This window comes from Pinus tabuliformis, chromosome X, assembly GCF_031772625.1.
Source record: "Pinus tabuliformis cultivar Carrire ecotype Pingquan chromosome X, CPIR1, whole genome shotgun sequence".
Taxonomy (NCBI): domain Eukaryota; kingdom Viridiplantae; phylum Streptophyta; class Pinopsida; order Pinales; family Pinaceae; genus Pinus; species Pinus tabuliformis.
The window spans coordinates 583,496,963-583,519,662 of NC_142308.1; the positions used below are offsets into that span (position 1 = coordinate 583,496,963).

General features: G+C 37.2%; 1 protein-coding gene and 1 pseudogene across 1 annotated transcript; one reads left to right on the forward strand and one right to left on the reverse strand.

The window, feature by feature from the left end:
- Positions 1–1,362: 1,362 nt before the first annotated feature.
- On the reverse strand, positions 1,363–3,318 carry LOC149141357 (dnaJ protein homolog pseudogene; annotated as a pseudogene).
- A 1,568-nt stretch (positions 3,319–4,886) lies between these two features.
- On the forward strand, positions 4,887–5,756 carry LOC149141358 (uncharacterized). Its single transcript, XM_089451221.1, has one exon. It carries the CDS (start codon positions 4,887–4,889, stop codon positions 5,754–5,756), a length of 870 nt encoding a protein of 289 aa, XP_089307347.1.
- The last annotated feature ends 16,944 nt before the right edge of the window (positions 5,757–22,700 follow it).

A 22,700-nucleotide genomic window follows, 5' to 3' on the forward strand; every position in this document is an offset into this window, starting at 1 on the left:
CTCAAAAATAAAAAGGAACAATTAATTTGCTGCCACAAGTAGAATTGCCAAAGTCTATTGTGGAACATCGCTGGAAATCAGGGATAATCTGGGATGCTGATCAACTCATCCTCCACCTGTGCCCTGTAGATGGCTTGGATGCCCAAAAATCTTTGCCATCTGTTTGTTGAATGATTCGAATACTGCCAACTCTCCTTTGAAAAATTCATCGTTGTTGATTTCATGGCTGGTTGTTGAGTTAAACACTCCAATTTCTGTAAAATCAATTTCAAACTCCCCTTGTTCGAGAAGCATTGATCGCAAGTGCATTGAGTGAAAGCATTCAAAAACTTTCCACTGTCGTCATCTATGATAGCACGCTTCTCAAATAGAAATTTCTGAGGTATAAAGTTAACGGCCGAAGTTACAATAGCTAACAGAGATCTTTCCTTGTGTACAAGCTTATAAAGGGTGTCAATAATAAATAGAACTCTATGACCTTGGGCAAGTTGTCGCCTGTTGAAAACCTTTGCTGTAAATATCTCATGAGTAGCCATCAAAAATCCACATTTGTACTATTTGCAACCTTCTCCACATACTCAACAACCCTTTTCTTCTCTTCCTTATCACCAGGATACAGTGCTTTGAAGACACAACAACACGAGCTATCTCCACCCATAGGCAATGCAGTTTGAAGCATTGATATCACAGCTTTGATTACCTTTTTTCAATAAAAGGCCACACCATGTACATTAAATGGAATCTTTCGAGCACGTAGAATTGACTGGAACAATTTTCCTGAGACCTGTCAACGGTATAGGATGGCTATGTTAGAAAATAAGCATTCACCTTTAGAGTTCACCGAGGTAGCCATCAGGATATTATCAACAACAAATGCACATTTGGCATCCTCATTTCGACATTCTCTTATAATAATTTTATCACCAGACACATTATCCACAAAAACGTGCTTTGAGGGACAGTGTTTTACATTGTTCTGAATAAGAGAAGATGCGGCCTCAACAATACATCGTGTTGAGTGATAATTTTGATGCAACCTAACCTCTTTATGAGAAGGGAAGTCTTTCCGAAACAAATCAAAACCAGAAATGTCAGCTCCGTTGAAGCTAAAAATTGACTGGTCATCATTTCCAACAACAATAATACGATTATGGGAAAAAAACAATTTCAACAGACAGTACTGCATGTTGCTTGTATCCTGAAATTCATCTACCAAAATAGCAGTCCATGTCTTTTGGCATTTATCTACGCGCGGCGCTAAACCCAGGAGCGTAGCGCCACAACCAGATTAGCTTGACTTTCAATTTTGTTTTTGACTCGACTTCAAATTTTGACTTGTGTGTGTTGTTTGATGCATGGGCACTAAGCTGGGCCTTTGTCTGTTAGCTGTCTTGCAGTTTGAGGAGGCAAAACTGCTTCCAGATCCTTGCACTGTTCAGGAGTTAAAGAATCTAGGAACTCTACAGAGAAATGAATGTATAGATTACCCTTCATGAATGGTCGTTGGTAAACAGGCATTCCTTCATCATTAACAGCCTTGAGCTGAGCTGGTTTAACAACTTCACCGGGACTAGATTTAATAAGCAGTTTCCAACCATCCAGATGAGTCAATATAAACTGAAACCCACACAATGCCTCTGTCAATGATAAAGTAGGCTTCAACGAAAAGATCGTCTCCATTTCTCTTGAATTTTGGATGCTCCCTTTGTTGAACTACAAATACAATGTCACCAGTAACTGTGTCAAGCACTTCATCTGCTTCCCCTTGGAAAGTGATCCTATGACCATTTTGCATTCCCTTCTCAACTGTGACCTCGAGCATTTTCTTATCAGGTAAGACTTTTTCACCCTTGCATTGTGGGCACAGAACATTTCGAGATGGTGACAACTTCTTTAATATCCAATTGTAAAGGTCCTCCAATGATACTTTCAAGGGGTGAACAACCTCTTCACTTCTCCTTTGCCTTCGGGTTCCCCTGCTACTACCACCTCCAAAAGGATTTCCACCGAAGAACGACTGGAATATGTCAAATGGATCATGACCGCTATCACCACCCTTTCCTTATTGTTGCCAGCACATACTGAAGGACATCTTGATGGAGATCCATCCTGAATTGGTCATTCAAAGCCTCAGAAAGAGGAATAGAAGAATTATTAGGCTCTGAAAATCCATTTTCATGCACAATAATAGGAATATTATGGGAACGGTCCTCAATATATTCAAGCACTGCCTGCATGCTTTATGGTACAACTTGCATACCAAAAAAATGATCCATTGCCGCTGAGGGGAATTCCATCTCGTTCCACTACAATTCAAATGGAAATATCTTGAGCATAGTCTCTTGATATAAGTTCACATTTTCTTGGAACATCAAAAGAATACATGGTAACATAGTGATTGACACCAATGAAGTCCAATGACCCTTGTAACCTTTGAGCCTGTTCTTTTGTAAATGAAGATAACCGAGAACCCACTATATTCCTCGTGCTCCCTAGATAGTCTCTAGAAACAAATGAGTCTAAAAGCCAGCTCACCATAAAATCTTTTTCTCTTTGAGTAGCAGCCACATCTGTGGATTTATTAGTAAGAGGTATCATCCAATTTACTAAAATTATTAATCCAATCCATCCCTTCTACTTTGCCTGATAGGTTTTCCTGTACAGCTCCACAGCAGCTATATGTGATAGAAAAACATGGTGACCAACAATATAAGGCTCAATAGTTGAGTTTCCAGCAGTACAATTTCCAAATGGTTGGGTGCATCATTGAGGTGGGAAAAAGCCTTGATCATATCCTGCAGTGGAAAATATATTGGGCTCATTGAAAGTGGACCAATATTTTACTTGATCACCAAAATTTTTGAAACACACATCTACATAACCTTTAAAATCCTCCACAATCTGTGGATTTAAGAAAGCTCCATAGGAATCTTCCAGAGCTTGAGGCAGATCAAAGTGGTACAATGTAACATCTGGTTAAATGCCATGGGACAAAAGCTCATTTATGAGGTTATTATAGTACTCAGCGCCCTTTGGATTGATGGGTCCTTCACCATCAGGAATAAGCCTAGGCCATGAGATTGAAAATCTATAGGCATCTACTCCCATTGTAGCCATTAGATCAATATCCTACTTGTAACGATGGTATTGATCAACAGCTACATCTCCATTACTTCCATCCGGAGTAGTCCCTTCCTTGTGAGTGAAAATGTCAAAGATGCTTGGCTTCTGACCATCTTCTGTTGCAGCTCCTTCATGTGGTTGTTCTGTTTGTTTCCCAGGTATAAGTGATGCACGTAGGGCCACACTCCAGATCATGTTGCTCAAATAAAAGCTGTTTTGCTGGAGAATTTTAGGTAGGCAAATAGACATAGGTTGATGAATTGAAAAGCTTGGAAGAGATGTAAGTAAGGATGACAGCAAAAACTGAATGAACATTTATAAATCTTCAAGTAATTCTTCTCTAGAACCATGAGACCAGCAACTGTATACCTTTCCCCAGTAATTTCACTATCAGCAATGCACAGTGCCCTCTGCATAAGATATCTCTTTCAATCAAAGCAGAGAAACGAGCTCACCATATGTTGAGATGAGGATTAGTAGCATGCCAATAGACCTCAAATGCTATGTTCTCTCCTTTTCTATCACTGTACAGCCACTGACATCTCCTAGCTTCCTCTGGATCTTTCAATACCTGAACTGCTGCATGGGAGGCCAGCCTTTGAGTTGACCATTCATTCGGTCATATCTTTTGATCCGGGAGCCGGTTTTTGGAGCATGATATACCATTAGAAAGCTATTTCTGATCTGCTTCCAATGAACGCACTAACGACATGTTTTTCCCTGAAGATCATATGCAAAACATCTAAAAAAAACCAAACATAGTAAGAGCTCATGTTGATCCCTGGTGACAGGTTGCGAAGACTAGAACTAACAGATAGTCTTCCAAAAGATATGGGTATGGATCTGAATCTATATATGTGACTGGGTCAATTGATTTGTGTAAAACAACATCAACATCGTGATCAATAGCTTGAGCGACTAAACCAACTGTTGAACTAACAACTGCATAATCTACAAGATCGACTAGCACTAGCAATATACCTATGAGCATATCGATATGTTGGTGCCCTTGGATGGACCAATTTTCATAACATATATACGTTAGTGCCTCATGGAGGAGTAAATTTTGTCTAGTAAGTTCATAAACTTTGAAGCATTTTATTTTTGGTATAATTAGTACTAGTGAAAATTTGGGTGTAATTAGTTTTTAGAAATAAAAATGGATTTTTATCACCAGAGCTACACGTTACCTTTAGATTAATATTAATGACACTTTATAAATCCCTTCTACCTTCTGATGCCCTGGTGTTTCTTTCCCTTTTGGAGACCCAAACTATTATTTTTTTTAAGAAAAAAAAATCCTTATATTTGATCTTTCTGAGAATGAAATCAAAATATACATTGTTCATTCCTATACGGACTCGGGCCTCTCTTGTTCTCTGCATTGTCTACCCCAATCAAAAGACTAAATACATGATTTTAACTCTTCGTGTAGTGTCTTATAGAAATATATTCCATAAAAAAACATCAATCATACATCTTACTTATCCTTTGAATTTAAAACTCATAGTTCTTACAATGGATCTAAAAAACCTCTACAAAAAACCACCATCTAGTACTGAAAGGCCAATTAAATACAAATTTCTTTTTGTAGCTAAAACGAGGGTGGAATAAAAACATAAAACTTTACGATCTAGAATCTGAGCGTGACCTAGCTCTGCAACAGCGTGAGCGCTCCTGTGAGGAGTTTGGGCAGCGTTGAAGGTCGCGGCCGCCTGCCGCAGATCGGCTTGGCTGGGCCTTACTCGAGGTCACCTACCTCCATGGAGGTGCTGGGCTCTCCTCAGGGGCCTCCCATCTCTCCTCCTCTGCCTTCTACCTCTGAAGCTTTCAACTCTCTGCTCACATCCTTGCCAAAGAAGAAGAAAGGCGAAGCTGCAAAGTTTGTGAAGAAACTGGAGGACATCCCCAAGATTTCTCTCCTGCCAGATGGGCCGATCCAAGTTGCTCTGTCTCTAGTAGATCATGCCCTCGTTGGCCAGTTCATAGGGCTTTGGCCATCCCCTAAATCCACAGAGATCTGGGTTGCCAAGAACTGGGCACCCTTGATAAAAAACAGAGTAACCTCATACTTTCTCGGGAGAGGCTACTTTCTATTCGAGTTCACAGAAAGAGAGGACAAGGACCTGATTTTCCAAAATGAACCTTACTTCATGGGCCCTCAGGGATTGTATCTAAATAAATGGATGCCAGACTTCGATCTAGAAGTGGATGTTCCCACAGCGGTCCCGGTGTGGGTGAGACTCCCTAATCTCCCAGTGCATTGTTGGAATTGGGATTCGTTGAAGCACATAGGCAGCACCCTAGGTAAATTCATAGATCAAGCTAATAATAAAGACCAGTACAATTGCGCCAGAATCTGTGTGGAGGTAGATCTAGACGTGGGGTTCCCGAAAGCCATCAAAATCATCGTAGGTCCCTGGACTCATGTGCAAAAACTCGACTACGAGAAACTGCCCTTCAAATGCCGGAAATGCCACATCTACGGTCATTTTGCCAGAGGCTATCCATCCAATGGGGCAGAAGAGAAAGGGAAAGAAGAAGGTTGGAACCAGGTCAAGTGCACCAAGACCTCTCACAAGAATACTGAAACTGCAAATGATAAAGGCCCTCAGATGGCCCCTGTTCAGTAATCAACCATGGAAGGCCAAGAGAACAAATTCGAGCTCCTAAGATCTGAAACTGTGGCCTCCCAAGAGGTTGAGATCCCAAAGGAAATTTCTCCCGCCAAAGCTTCCCCCTCCATCTCGACCAAAGGTGGAAGTGCTGCAGAGAGATCCAAAGGAAAGCTCTCAGAAGAGGAGGAGGAAGTCCAAGAATCTAAGGAGTCAAAAGAATAAGGAGAAATAGGAGACTCTCAATCCTCTCCCAGAAGATCCACAAGAGGACGCAAGTCTGCCAAGGAAAAAAGAGAGCAAAAAACCTACAAAGACAAGCTTCAGGGCAGCTAGCCAACCCTTAAGAAGCTATTGGAAAAAACTCTGAAGATGACAAGGAATCAAACTCAGGGTTCCAAGGGAGCCCACCATAACAAAAGGAAATGATGAAGATCGTCTCCTGGAATTGTAGGGGTATGAGCACTAGAGCCAAGGAAGAAGCAATGAAAAGCTTAACAAGATTGGAAGCCCCAGATATCCTCCTCATCCAGGAGACCAAAATGGAGGATACAGCTTTCCTCCAAGCAAGTAAAAAAATTTGGAATAAAAGCAAAGCACAAGCTATCTCTGCTTGTGGAGCCTTGGGAGGGCTTGGCTCTCTCTGGAATGCCAACAAGTTCTCAATAATCTCTGAGACTTTGAACACCCACTCAATCTTCTTAAAGATGCAGCATCTTGAAACCAAAGAGATCATATGTCTTTTCAATGTGTATGTCCCTAACAATGTCGGGGAGAAGAAGATTTTCTAGGACTCCATAAAAAATCTGGTAGATCTAGAGAACCTGGAAAACATCATCATCGCTGGAGATCTCAATCTCACCCTTCTTTCGTCAGAAAAAAGAGGAGGCTGCATAGTAAGGGATCGGCAAGGGAATGGGCGAAGGATCTCATGCAGGATTAGGACCTGCTAGACATCAAGCCTTCTTCCGGTAAGTACACTTGGTCAAATAAAAGAGTTGGTCCTGGTCATATAGCTGCAAGACTAGATAGATTTCTTGTTCAAAGTTCCTTTCTTCTTCTCGGTCTAGAGGCTAGAATGCACATCCTCCACAGCAGTGTTTCGGATCACAAGCCCATTAGACTTGAGCTGCTGGCTCTCAAGGATCTGGGCCCTATTCCTTTCAGATTCAGTCCTCTATGGATCAAAGAGGCAGATTTCATGCAAAAGGTTAGGGATTGCTGGAAGGAGCCAGTCAAGGGTTCCCCCTTTTTTGTTTGGGAAGAAAAACTCAGAAGAGTAAAAGTGATGCTGAAAAGCTGGGCCAAGACTTTGCCCAACCCTGCAACTGAAAGAAAAAAAATTCAAAGTTCCTTAGAACTGCATCATCTTCAACTGGAAGAAACTGAAATCACAAAAGAAGACCTGGACAAGGAGACGCAGCTTCAGCAGAAATTTCACAAGGCTTGCTTGGCCGAGGAAGAATACTGGAGGCTTAAATCCAGGAGCCTTTGGCTCAAAGCAGGGGATAGAAACTCCTCCTTCTTTCATAAGCAAGCCCAAGCCAGGAAATGCTCTAACTCCATCTCTGAAATTAAAGAAGAGAACTACATCCTAAAGGATATAGCCAGCATCAAAAAGGCAGCTTCCGACCATTTTAAGAATCTGTACAGTGAGGGAATGGAGGTTGGACATAGTTCTAAACTCCTGGATGTAGTTCCCCACCTGATCACTGCTAGGATGAACCATCTGTTAGAAGCTAAAGTCAACAAAAATGAAGTAAAGGATGCCCTCTTTGATATGGACCCCGACAAAGCCCCAAGACCGGACGGATTCACAGCCAGATTCCTTCAGTCCTGTTGGCAGATTGTGGAGAAGGAATTCCTCAAAATGATCCTAAAATCCCAAGATTTCCAGAAAATTGGAGGCTACACAAATTCAGCATTCCTCGCCCTTATCCCCAAGGAAAAAGGAGCAAACTCCTTCAACAGATTCCACCCGATCTCCTTGTGCAATATTGGATACAAAGTGATAACCAAAGTAATAGCGAACAGATTGAGGAACATCCTCCCCAAAATCATCCCGGAGAACCAAGGAGGATTCATTCATGGCAGACAGATCATGGATAATTTCATTTTGGTTCAAGAGGCGATCCACTCTAGCATGCATCGAAAAGAAAAAGGTATGGTGGTCAAGCTCAACCTAGCAAATGCTTTTGATCGAGTTAGACATATTTTTTTGTTGGATGTTCTGCACAAGATGGGATTTGGATTAAGCTTTATAAACTGGATTCAGGCTTGTATATCGGAGCCCTAGATTGCTCCCCTGGTAAATGGTAGGGCTGCAGATTTCTTCAAAGCCTCTAGAGGGCTGAGGCAGGGGTGCCCCCTCTCACCCCTCCTCTTTGTGCTGCAGGCTTCTGTCCTCAGCTTTTATCTAGACAAGAAGCAACAAGACCAAGAGATAGTTGGGCTAAGCATAGCAAGAGGGGTAAAAAACATCAATCATGCCCTCTTTGTCGATGACACCTTGTTGCTGGGGGCTGCAACTCCACTCTCAGCTGCCAAATTTAAAGAAGTGCTGCATGAATTCTGTGAAGTCTCAGGAAGCAAATTAAACAATGGGAAATGTCATATTTATTGTTGGAATATTTCTCCATCTTCCCTAAATTCCATTACTAGATGCCTAGGCTTTGTAGCCTCTTCAAATTGGACCTCTTTCAAATATCTTGGCCTTCCTATCTTCCTCAAGAGGGCCTTGAGCAAAGATTGGAACCCTTAGCTAGAGAAATTCAAAACTAAAATGCAGGCCTGGGGCTCCTCCTGGCTCAATATTGCAGGCAAAGCAGTGCTCATCAAAGCAGTTCTCAACAATCTTCCATTATTCCAATTTTCTGTTCTCTTGGCACCTATGGGTATTCTCAAGAAGATGGAGGAACTTATTTGGAAATTTTTCTAGAAGGGAGGCAAGCAAAATGAAAATAAAATCCCACTTGTCAACTGGGAAATTGTTTCCAAGCCTCTACAAGAGGGAGGACTGAATTTTAAAAACCTCTGCGCTCAAAATTTAGCCATGGGAGCGAAACTGATTTGGAGAATTATAGCTCCCAATCCAGGTTGGGTGCATTTAGCATTATGGAAAAAATACTTCAGAGGAAGGCGTCTTTGCTGCTTGGATAAGCCCAAATCCCAATTCAGATCTCCCTTCAGCATTCTAAGTATCAAAGCAGCTCCTTTGGTGAATGTGCAGGCTTATTGGATCCCTGGGAACGGTCAATCCATTAATCTATGGGAAGACCGAATTATGAGCAGGCCCCCGCTGGCTGAAACTCACTCCTTGCATTCACTGCGGACGTGGATGATGGACGCACACATTAAATCACTGTGGGATATGTCATGTTGGATCAGACATCGTTGGGCAGGCTGGAAGCAGCTCCCGGTCCCTCCTACTCTCCAAAGCGACTGCGTAGAGCTCTACAATCTTCTGCACGGGTTGGCTCCCATTCACGTTCGGAGAAAAGATGCCCGTGGATGGGGTCTGTAGTGCGAAGGCTACTCGGTGGCACAGGGGTATGTTAAATGCTTGGAAAGGCCATACATACAGCCAGATCCTGCTCCCTGGAATGGGATATGGAAGTTCCCCTCCATCCCGAAAATTGATCATTTCTGTTGGTTGCTCTACCATAAAAAATTAAATAAATAAATAAATAAAATAAAATAAAAAAATAATATATATATATATATATATATATAATAAATAAATAAAATAAAATAAACAAATAAAAATTTAACGGATGATAGGTTGCAGAAGAGGGGATTTTTTGGCCCTTCTAGATGCATGCTATGTAAAGATAAGCCAAAATCCACCCTTCACCTCATGTTGGAGTGTAGATATGCCGTCCAAATCTGGCAAGAGCTCTTAGGAGCATGGAAATCTAGCTTCACTCTCCCCTGCATTATCTCGGATCTGTTTGCTGGTTGGTTGTCCAGATACCCAAGTCCAACCCCAAAAAACAAATTAATCATAGCAGCTTGGACTGCTCTTCCAAAAATTATCAGTTAGCAAATTTGGTTAGAGAGGAATAGAAGGATATTCAGAAATAAAGAGCGAGATTTCAGTCTCGTTGCAATCACAGTCAAATGTCAGCTAAATGAATACCTGAGAGATAGAATGGATGATTCAAGTCTATGCCAACAAGACATCGAGTTGGGTGCTACACTTAGTCTCCAACTCCAAAAATCGATTATCATCCCCATTCCTCCCAAAGAATGGCAAATCAGAAAAAAATGAAGAAGACTTTCAGTCCTGGATTTCCAAGCAAACAATCCCCTCTCTCTTCTTTGATGGGGCAGCCAAGGGAAATCCAGGAATCGCTGGTGTGGGAGGGCTCATAATAAATATAGAAGGAACTCCTATCCACAGATTTTCTTGGGGACTGGGTCACTCCTCTAGCATGCAAGCTGAAGCGTTGGCTCTTTTCCAAGGGATCAAGCTGCTCAAAGAATTGGGATTCAGGGAGGTTAATGTCTTTGGTGATTCGCAGGTCATCATCAAAACAATGGTGACAAACTCTATTCCAACAGATTTGCATCTTGCAAGGACGATCACAAGAGTCAAAGCAATGGCAAAGTCCTTGAAATTGGAATTTTTCCATGTGCTGAGAATAAACAACAAAGAGGCGGATATTGAAGCAAACAAGGCAGCCCAGTTACCTGTTGGGGCTATTCTCAGAGACAAAGAAACATCGTGGGATCCAATTCCTTAATCCCCTATCTTCCATGTTTTACTGCATTTTATTGAAGCAATTTGTATGCATTCACAAGCTCAGGCAAATAACAGAAATAGAGTTCATTGTAAAATGTAAGAAGAGACGAATCATAAGCGTATGTGCCTTGATCCTCTTGTTGGATAGGTGCTCAGAAATCACCTCCAATATATGTAATCTGTGTTGTGGCTTTATGCCAAGTATCTAATGCAATCCTATAACCGTTCCTGTAAAAAAAAACGAGGGTGCCTCCTCTGAATTCAAGTTAAGTTAAGCAACCCTCCTACAAGAGAGAAGCTTCTTTAGATAACTTATCTGCATGTATCTTGAATTCACGGTATACATGTGAAAATGAAGTAATTTCAAAAGAAGCTTATATGTCTTGGACAATCTTCATAATTGGGAGCAAACTTAAATTACCAATGTTCCATCTCCATAGACCTGGATTTTTTTCAGTCCTTTTTCGTTTACAATTTTCAACAAAATCCAAGGGGTACAGAATTCAGGTCTATTGTTTGTGCCTTGGCCAGGAGCATACTTCAGCTTAAGGTAGTTCATAGAGTCAAAACAACCCCTGCTCCACATATACCAGGGTTTCCTTGACTTGCTCCATTGAAGAAGCCTCAAGGCCTTTCATGGTCAATACATGGCATTAATAAGATTCTAGGAGAAATCTATTTGAGAAGTACTTCATTATCAACTCAAGCCATTCTAACCTTGCGTGCTACCTCTGCAGATGTGATAACCAAATCCTGAAAGATCATCTGATTTCGGGTCCCCCAAATCCCATAAGAAAACAAGTAAGAGAGAGCCTTATATGTTGCTATTGTCTTATCATATAACCAGTCAAAAAGCCAATCAACCAAATTCATCTTTTCCCATTTATATTTTCCCACTGTGGCTTGAGTAACCTCATTCTAGACTACTCTAGAAAAAGGATAAGTCACAGATAACTGATCCATAGTTTTCTCACTACTCTTGTAAAATATACATCTACATGTCCCTCTTTATTTCCTCTTCTGTTCATTATCGAAGGTGAACAATTTATTAGCTAGGGCTAACCACAAAATAATGATGCAGATTAGATCTGGTGAAGAAATCTTGGAGGAGAAGAGTTTAAAAGAAAGAGCCAAAAGAATAAAAATACTATTCAACCCATCCACACTGGAATAGGTGTAGAAATTATACAACGGAAGCATTTTCCATAAAATATAGGAAGTACTTAATCTATTGGAAGGAAGAGGAAAACAAAATGAAAGGAGAAATGCATTAGAAATAATTTCGGTGCTAAAAAATCTCAAAGAGGACATTGACATCTATGACCCAAGGTCCACTAGAGAAAGTGGGAGAGGTGGGGGAAAGGGGAGGTATTCTCTCCACCATGAGTCGTTGGGTGAGAATGATTTGATCCAATCTTCTTCTCATTGAAATATGCAAGGATGCTACTTGTGCTTGGGGATCATTGAGTTTATTGTGGATTCTTTGGGTTGATCGCATTGGTTCTTGTTAAAGTTGTAGCACTCTTGAACATTAAAGTTAGGAGCCATTAATGTTTAAGTCACATTATATGGTGAATATGTGACCAATGCAATACAATATCAATATTGATGTTAGAGGTTAAGTGGTTAAACTACCTAACAAGTAGGGGTGCTATAAATAAGTTAGATATGATGAACGATGTGTGTGTTGGAGATGTAAGGATGAAACTTTATCATCAAATATTTTATATTCTTTGTCCATCATTGTCTTACGTCTATGTGTGTGCCTTGACCATATGGCCCTGATTTTGGTTGAAGATTATTCCCTTGAGATTTTTTGTTTTGTTTGGATCACTATTTTTTCTAATGATCGTGAGATTTTCTCTGACCTCCAGAAAATCCCTCTCAGTTCAAGTACTACTTGTGTCTCTAAACTTCCATGATGGATTAGTGTACTGCTATGTTTGTTGTCATTAATGATTTTCCTCAGCAAATAGATGCATTTCTGTAATAAATATCCAACTTACAAATTTTTTTGCATGTTTAGATAGATACATGATGGATTTGGATAAACTGGTATAGAATCCTGGCACAATAATGAAAGAGATTTACACTAATGATTGACCTCATCAGTGGAGAGGAACTTGTTGTAATAAAATATTGAAAAATTAAAAGTTGTCCTTCTTATATTCTTGATGGGATATACTATATAGGATATACAAATATAGTTCATCATCCAACTGTTTTTTTAGCATTGTTTCCATTTGTGTTAGATATGAAGTGCCTTTCCCTATTTATTGCTTGATGCAAAACCAAACTTCTATGCAACTTTTTTCCTTCAGAAATCGCCTCAAATCATTACTTCATCTCTTTGTTGGTTGCTTCTACTTATCATAGTTGAGGTAATCCAACTCAAGAATTGTTAAATCTCTATAGTGACAACATTTTAAACGAAGTGTTGAATTCCTTGTGTCTAGTGTCGAGGAATGAATATGAATTATGTAGGTCCATGTAAGAGATATGAAATGCAAATATTAGCACATAGGTTGGTTTGTTTGAAAATTCACCATATCGATAATGTTTTAGGAATTCTATGGAGAATTTTTTCCTTTCACTATCAAGGTTCCATGTGCAATTTTGAAGCTACAGTTGTTTAGTGAAATATTTTGAAATTTTGAAATATCTCGTAAATTTTCAATTCAGATGGAAAAACAACATTTAAGTTATAGCCTAGAAGCACCACTTGAACTGAAAAATGGTAACAACATCAGGTTCAAATGGGCATGCCATACACATTATGCAATGGGGTTTTTACCAACTATTGAATGGCCACATTTGTGATATGTTAATGGCCTGCCATTATCTCCACGTAGAAATAGAGAACATTTTTAATTAACTAAACACAAATTTTATTAACTTCAAATATGCTTATTTGACTAAAATATTCTCTTACTAACAACAAATGCTAGGGACTAATGATGACTTGTTTTAGAATGAGCGACCTCAATTATCTACTAGTAGTTTGGGACTTTAGAAAGGTATGTGGTTTAAGATTTATTTGAGTTGATTTAAGAGGATCGATGAAGGAAAAAAGAGAATTTTGGATTTAAAACTACTGCCAATTTTTTGTGATGCTTGTTTTCTTGAAGTAGATCCTCAAGAGTGTGATTTGTTGTTTTTTTAAAGAGAGTGTAATTAAAATCTCACATTTGAGAACTTAACAGAAAACATTGAAGCATTTTCAAATAAAATATTACAGTTTTTTTATCAGTGGACTTTTGTGTCTATAAGATATTGTCTTCAGTTGTGAGAGTTCGCATTCCACACCATTCCAAGAAGATGACCGATATCTTTGATGTTTTCATTTGGGTTATTGTTTCTTAGAAGTTTAAGCTTGAAGGTTTGCAAGGTTCCATTTCTAAGTTAGTGGATTTGAAATTTGATGAAAGCTTGGACAATGATTTGTGGAAGATGGCATTGTTCACATCTTTTGAGAGGAAATAAAAAGAAGAATAAGAAAATAATCTAAGAGGTGTTGAAAATAGGTTCAGAAAAATTTGACAATCATGAACTGAAACAATTTTTGTGGTACTTGTAGTTCAATATTACTGTAATCCACCAAGAAAGTATTCTGCAACATTTGGAAATGATGTGTTGACTTCATCTGTTGTGAATATTGTTGCTAAAGTTGCATCTACTTTACGTATTGAGGATGGAGTTGCTATACCAGCAATAGGTCCGACTCTCCCATCTGATGGGGAAGATATAAGGAGTCTCCCTAATCGCAATTCTCTGATGATGACTCTCAAGTAGGTCTAGTGTTATTTCTTATGTTGTTGGTGAAATAATCAATGACCCACATTGTGACATGCCAAAAAAATATAGTGTGTTGTATTTGATAAAACAATTACCCTCACAAAAGGAAAACCCTTTGTTACTAGTGCTAAAGTTCTATCATATATGCAACTGGGAGAATTTCTCAAAATAGTTGCTCCTTGGTGTAATATTTAACAATATAATCTTAACCTTACCCATGCAATTGTGACCTTATTGCAATATTCTAACTTCGTACTGGAGGTATTACTAAATTCCCACAAATTATAGCCATGAATCCATGGTCATTGTCAATAGCATTGAAGTTCCAAAAACATGCGATAGTTTTTAAGAATTCAATGCCAGATTTAATCCTGGCCATTTACATAACTAATACAATAATATTCAAACTTCTTGGAGCATCGAGTTTGGGTTCACTCTATAATTTCAGTGGTTTTCAAATAGAGGTTGGATATAAAATGATTCCCAAGCTAGCAAAAACAATGCCACTCTTCCACATGCAATATAGGTTCATATCTAAAATGATTTATTGTTTTCACTATGGTTCAAACAATATTGCATTTCTATGGTGACGTCCACTTCAAACACATTCAACAAAATCAATTCAAATTGAGAAACAAATTTAAGCAGTGAGCATCCATTGGCAAGGGTAGTGGAAAACTATGTATATCACTTTCATTTCTTTTGTGAGCCACCTACAACTACGTATATGAAGGGGCTTGGGACAAATAATATTGCTTGATTAACTTCCAAAAAATTTGAAGCTTTTGCCAGAAAAGATGTAAGATGTTTAATAAATGGGATAGATATTTTGGTTGGTAACATGAAGCTGATGTTTGGATGTGGAGTTTCTACACCTTCATTTGTAGAGGATTATTTAAAGGATATTGAATAACATGCCATGACAGGAATTTTGATGGCCTTGATAAGAGACTAGTGGAAATGTTGGCCATTTCTAATCCATTTAAAAGGGAAGCCTTAGTTGTCATAGAAGGCCTAAAGAAAATGGGCATACACCCAATCATGGTTACAAGAGATAACTAGACAACAACTCAAGTTGTTCTGCAAGATTTGGGTACTTAAGATGTCAAGGCTAAGGTCATTCCTGCTAGAAAAGATGAAACAATTAGTTCTCTTTAGAAGGTTCGAGAATATGATATGCAATGGGAAGCCATATATAAATCCTGGGAACTCAATTGGGTGAACAAGAAGAACTTCTCATTCTCAATTTCTTGGATGAAAACTTTCCAAAAATTAAAAGTAATCCACCATTGAAATGAAACACAATAGCCCACATCAATATCATCTGCCAAATATGTAAAGCTGAAAATTTTGTAGTAGTCTGAAGTGCTCTTAAGAAAATGAAATCAGAAGGCTTCTGCCTGAATCTCACATTCACAATACTTTAAAATATATGGGTGATGGGGGATGTTCAAAAACACATCGTTGGTTCTTCACTAGATAAAATCCTTTAACTGGAAATCAATATCATCCACATAGAGATCTTAAAGTGGTTCGAGTTCTAGATTGACGAAATGTAGGTCCCCTACCCCTTCCATACACGTTTCCTTTGTAGAATTAGGTGCCCTAGAACATTGATTTCTGCTCATCATAGGAGAGCCAAAACTAATCACTGGTTGCGCTTTTTCTATCATCAATACTTCTAAGTTAATCAGAAAATCCTTGCAACCCAATTGGCTACCCGCACATGATGATCATAGACTTGCAATAGAATCTTGATATCATTCTTCCCTTTCCCAAGAGAAACTTTAGAATTCCAGTTCAAATAGGGCATCAACCCAAGATTCTTCTTATACATTTCATCAGCCAACTCCTTCTTTCATTGGGGAGTCAAACACATAAGGAAGCACATTCCTAGGTTCATCCATCAAAAGCTTGATATGGAGGTTGGAATTAATTTTACTGAGCCTTGATAGCTATGCATCAAATGTGTCGGTCAGAATATCTCATCAATTCAACAGAGGATACTTTTTCAAGAAGATATCCATGGACATACAATCCATAATGCCAAATCTCAACAAGGCTCATAGAAATGAATCAACACCATTATTTAGAAGATAAAATGGTCTTTAATTCTTTAGTGTTGCTTATTCTACTTGCTCCCTCTGAGACTAATGTCTCTCTGTTATGATCTTAAAACCTCTCATGTTTCCCATGTAATCCATATACTTTTGAAGAGAACTTCTTTTGTTGCAACTCAATACATTTATCTTAATATTGACTTTATTTTCTCTGTATATATCTCCATCAACATATTTTTGTTGAAGGTTGTTCTACAATTTTGGAAAAGAGTTAATCTGAAGATTACATTCTGAGATTATTTGGCATTGTTTCATGTACCTCCTATAAGCATACAGATATAGTTGAATAACCACTATTCCTCCTATCTACACCCTCAAGGGATAAGTGACCACTATTCTATAAAGATATGTTAGGGATTTGCACTCGCACATTCTTGCATTTTCATGGAGAAATTTCCATCATAAAATCCTCAGTTTTGTGGCATAACAATCATGCAATATATATTCCAAATGGATTTCTTCCAAATAATGTTCATAACAGCTAACCACAGTTATAGATACGTTTAAATTTTTTAGTGAATTTAAAATTAATATGATACTTTAGAAATGGGTTTTCTTTCTATTTTCCATGGATCTTATCATTCTTGTCCATTGTCTATATATATTCTAAAGCAACAATTATTAATCCATATACTTCTAAGGATGATATAGATTAGATAGATCTTTGACTTCTTAGGAATCATTGTAAACTCCACAATATTCACTTTGGGAACTTATATTTTAGACAATATGTTTATTGCTTGACAACCAAGAATCTTCCTATAAGACAATATTATCACATAATAAGGCAACGAAAAAGTAAAAAATTTACTTCTGAAGCATAATTATATCCTATTGAAATTTATGAAGTTTATTTATCCTTAGGTTCATTAAATTTGTCACAATTGATGCAATGATAGCACAATACAAAGAATTAGTGAAAGCTTCCATACCCAAAATTTTCATTGGGATGAAGTTAGAGAGCATATATTCTAGCCTCCCATGAATCCCAACACAATATAGGAGCATTGTTTTTGAATCCATGAAGGGATTTTCTCCACATTCCTTGGTAAACTTGTTGATCTACGACCTTCCCTCAAACATAAAAGACCAACACTGGGTCCCTTCAACTACCATACAATATTCATAAAAGATTGGGTGAAGTTTGACAACTAAGGATTATTAAGGTCACGATGTGGCTAGAACAATTCAACTCCACTTTTTCATTCTAAACAAATATGTATGTGTTGAGCCATGATTGCATGTGCATGAGAAGCATATATTTTTTGTTTTGTTCGCTAGAATGCCTCAACTAAGTTTGATATAACACCAATACAAGACTGTTGTGTGAAGTGAATTCCATAGGTATTTTACACAAATTACAAAGTATATGAACTTTAGATAAGAAATCATTAGTGTTTAGACAGTAAAGAAAGGTATTTTTTCACAGATTACAAAGTATATGAACTTTAGATTGGAAATCATCAGTGTTTAGATAGAAGTTAGAGAAATATTATAGATATATATATATATATATATATATATATATATATATATATATATATTGATCAGAGTTATTTTATTCCAAAATATCTACATAGGTGAATGGGAGGGTAGATTGATGAGGAATCCCCCCAAGATTTCGTATAGGCCATTATTAACTCCTTTCACACTCTTGTATTCTCCTGTTATGAAGGAGGATCTACGCAGATGTGGCTTTTCCTTTTGGGGTCGGGCCAAGATCTCTGATAAATCACAAATTGAACCCTTTTTTTTTGTCGTGGCACAAGAATTGATATAGTTTTTCTAAATAGTAAGGTTTCTACACTGCATGAAATTCATTGGATTTTATTCTTTAGGGGAATCCAAAAGATACATCAAGCACTTCCATCCCCAATCCATGTAGTTGTGAAGTATTCAATCACTGCCACAAAGAGCAATGAACTGATCATGATATCCACTACCAAGAGAGATGACAAGTTGCTTGCAAAGTGCTCCACTGTATTTGGAATGATTTTTCAATGAAATTTTCTTTCTTAGAAATAAATCACCATCTCCATATTTCCAGGACTTAAAATGTTAGGAATAAATTATGTTTAAATAGTAGGGTAAACAACAACTTGTATTCATTCAATTTGAAAACTTTTCATGCTCTATCCAACAAAATTTAAATCATGCCCTTACAAATTGGAATATCAAAACCCCAAGCAACATTTTTGGCATATTTGCAAATATCTTGATGTATTGTGTAGTTTTCCCTGTTTTAATTGATACAATTGAGATGCTACTAAAATTTGAGGATAGACAATCCTTATTAAAATCAATTATCAAGAAATTATTATTTCTCTTGAAATATATAGATTCAACATTCTTTTTCGAAAATATGACCAGTCAGTCCTATTCCTTGGCATTCGTAAACTTGTGTGAGGATCGGCTTTAGCAAGTCACTTAAAGTAGAAATTGTTCAACTTAGAGTCTGCAGTAATACATGAAAGAACTGAATAACAATCCTCAACAAGCGATTAATTAATAATTTTCTAATTCATTGTATTCTAGTAACACATACATTTCAGGAACCAACCAGGAGACCTTCTCAAATATTTCTTATTGTCTCTTCCTAACACCTTTCTCACTCTCCTTCTTCCATCATATGATGGATAATATACTCTTTGAAGTGTGCCTTCACCCCTTGTGATTGGGCCAAAATCTCTACTATATATTCAACCTTCCTCTTAAATAGCTACAATTTTCTCAATAAACCCAATTATTCCATGAACATGAATCGAGTAGAAATCCCCCCTTGTATCTTCCCTTAGGAAAACCCAACTTGAAAAAATATTGTTCCTAAAATAAAACATGTTCAATTTCCTATCATTTGGGTGGTTGTAGCCACAAATGAAGGATGCCAAAATTACTAGAATATGTGGCTTAACATAGTTTTCCAACTGGTCGAGGAAGCATTTACCCTCTTCACCCATACTGGCATAGACAATATAGCTATCTAACCAAACTTTGGTTCAAGATTAGATGGGAACAAATGGCAATAAATATGAACAAGAAAAGACAAAATGGAATTTTTTACTAATAAGCAACCTAGGAAATACAAACCCCATTAAGTATATTGTGTAGGGCAGACCATTTTTACTCTTTGTTTAATATGCAAACACTATGACATATGCTATGAGTGAAAATTCATTGAGATTTAGCGTTGAAGCAATAACCTAAGCATTGGTATCAAAAGACTAGGAGTAGATCTACATGCCTTGAGGTTACATCCAAGGGATGAATCCAACTTTGTTAATGGATAAGGATATCATTATGGAATAGTAATGCTAGAAAATATATGCAGTTTTCCAAGACTCTGAATGCTCAAACCATACGGGGAAACCCTCTATCTCTTCATCCACAATGACATGGACAATATTCTAGGGTTCTGAGCCCTTTCTGAATCTCAGACTTTCCTTGGACTTAATCATGTCCTTTTCATTCATGTTTCTTTTCTACGAATGAAACGTTTTTCTTATGAATGTTTTTGGAATCTAACAATTTACAATTTAACTTTCTCGGGTGAATTTTCTCCATCTTAAACTCATTTATTTTGATCTCTGGCATGTGATAATTGAGCCTCACTCGTTTATATTTTCTCAAGTTTATTCATTTGTAGTTAAACAAATTATGTTTCTTAACTTTATTGGATTATGTCTCGTTTCTTTCCCTCTTTCCTTGTCCCCTACCTATTAGTTTCCCATTTCATAGTTTTTCCACCATTCATCTCAAGCCATGTTGTCTTCTTCCTTCATTTTTTCCCCCTTCTTTGCCATTTGATTGCCATACCATCCCCATCCTTTATTTCCACAATTTGATCCATCCCACCCTTTCTTTGCTTCCTTACAACTACACAATTACATGAACAATGAGAGGAGCATGACATTGATGAAGGTCCAAAGTGGTATTCAAGTAGCCATGCCCCATTGTAAGATATTCAATTACATTTATGGTAAGTAGTGTGGTGTAGCGTCCCTACTCTCTGTGCAAATGGATGATATTCCTTTTAATAGAGTTGAATGAAACAAATTGTTGTGAGTTCCCTAAACTTTCGCATTGCCTATACCTTTAACATAATATTTGTTGCTTAAGTACTAAGAAAATCATCCTATAAGCCAGTGTTCTCACATGAAGAATATACATTTTGTATGGATGTCTTCAAACTATCTGTGTAGAAATTTATAGTTCAGATTTAGACATGTTGTCCATCTTAAACTCACTTTTCTCATCTGATTTCATCTTTAGCATGTGACTGAAAGTCAAGAAAGTATTCTTAATATCATTTCAATCTTATTATCTTTGCATATAAATAGATAAATAAATTCCTCATTTTATCATCCCATTTACCTTCTAGGCATAGTTGAATTAGTTTATTCTACTAAAGCAATTCATGTGAACTAGTTTCCAAGCATGAATTTATCTTGTTGTTTCTCCTTAAAAAATTGAGATTGAATAAAAATTTGCCTTGAGAATAAAGCAAGTGAATATTTTTTTCACATGTCACCTCTTCTCAAACTCAATGTCTCTTCTTTATATGAGTTTCTTCTCTTGAGGCTAATTCTTCTACTGCCAATTACAATCAGTCTACGACCTAAGACAACCAAGTCGAACAAGATTATAGACACAACTTGTGAAGAACATAAAACAATATCTGACCCAATGGAGTTAAAGATATTTCACATTGTAGCTAATTTTAAGAGTAGTGGTAAGTTGTATGCAAAGATACCCTCACTAACACTAATCGTTGAAGAGATTTTAAATTTAAATAATAGGTGTAAGATTTCTTGAATAAAGCTAATAACTTTCAGAGAAGTCATTTAAGTAACAATCCTTAGATAAGGCTCTATAGTCTTGCAGGCCAATAAAAGACAAATAATTTACTCAATGAAAATTGCAAGAGAGAAATATGAAGCTTAAACTCAGCTTGGACTTTGTAAACATCCAAACTGGAACAATTGTATAAAGTCAGGTTGCAATTGAGAGCCTTCATAAATCATGCCCTGTCCTTGTACAGTTAATCCAATGGAGAAGCGTTTCTTTGGTCTCCCCGTGATGCAAAAGTTAGATGCTATCATCAAAGAGTTTCTAATTCTCTTAAATATTTGGTAGGTTTTAGCAAGTTTGTAACAGATAAGGTTTGTATACTCACAATTATTCAAAATATCTAGAATATGGTAATATCCATAATAGGACAAGTAATATTTACATATACGTAATATTTATATATAAGAATGTTTAATGTACAAGTCATATTGTTGGCTCCAAATGAGTGTTGAAATTCGATTGCAAGTTGAATTTCTGATCTTGGTAATTACTTGTGAGAGAATTAGTATTCTCTTAGCATTATTTATTCTTCATCAAACAATTATACTTTAACAATTTTAATTGTAAGAGATTACTAATTCATATGGTTTGTAGCAAATATGGATGAGTGTTAGGATCAAAAGATATTGGGGTTGTCTTGGTTTTTGAAATGGATGTTTTTTAGGATGTAAATAAATATGAAAGAAGAAATTCAAGTGGGTACATTTGGTCAGATACATTGGAAGGGTTTGTAACTGACATAGTTTTAGAAACAATTCCAAAATGCCATTTGTTTTCCATATTTGATATTTTTGGTGGGTATGTGGAGATAACATGTGAAAAGGATACTATGGGGTACACCTAGTTAAGAATGGACCAACAGTGGAAATGATAGTAACCTGGATTTATATATTTCTTTTAACACCAAATTTGCATTACGATAAAAATATGAATATCCCATTAAGTATGACCTAACGATGATTCAAAGAATCTCACCTTTAGCCTAGATACATGGCAGACTAATTTTTGAGGTGTAAAGTTTTATCAGAGGAATTGTATGTTTGTTTTTCTTAGACAAGGGTTTTCTCTTGGTTTTATGTGACTTTCAATTTATCATTTGTAGCATGTTGAGAAATGGGAAAGAATAATGTGTGACATTTATTTTGCAGAAATTGATGTTGAATGAAAGGATATAGAGTTTAACCAAGCTATAATCTGCTTTGGTAAAGGCAGAGGAACATCTTAAAAATCTACCTAAGAATACACCATATACAAAGTTTGAACACAAGTAATATATGGTTTTTTCTTTTGCATATATGCTCTTTTTCCTACCTCATTAAGGTCATGTTTTCTGTTGTCATACTTGATTGATACCTTCTCATGACAAGAAGACTTTAAATATGAATTAATTTGTTCTTGAAACAAATCAAATTCAAAGTTTATAGATATAAAAGATTAAAAAAAATGTATAATTCC

Excerpts from the sequence above, each read along its gene's own strand:
- LOC149141358 (XM_089451221.1), top strand. The coding sequence starts at position 4,887 with ATGGAGGTGCTGGGCTCTCCTCAGGGGCCTCCCATCTCTCCTCCTCTG.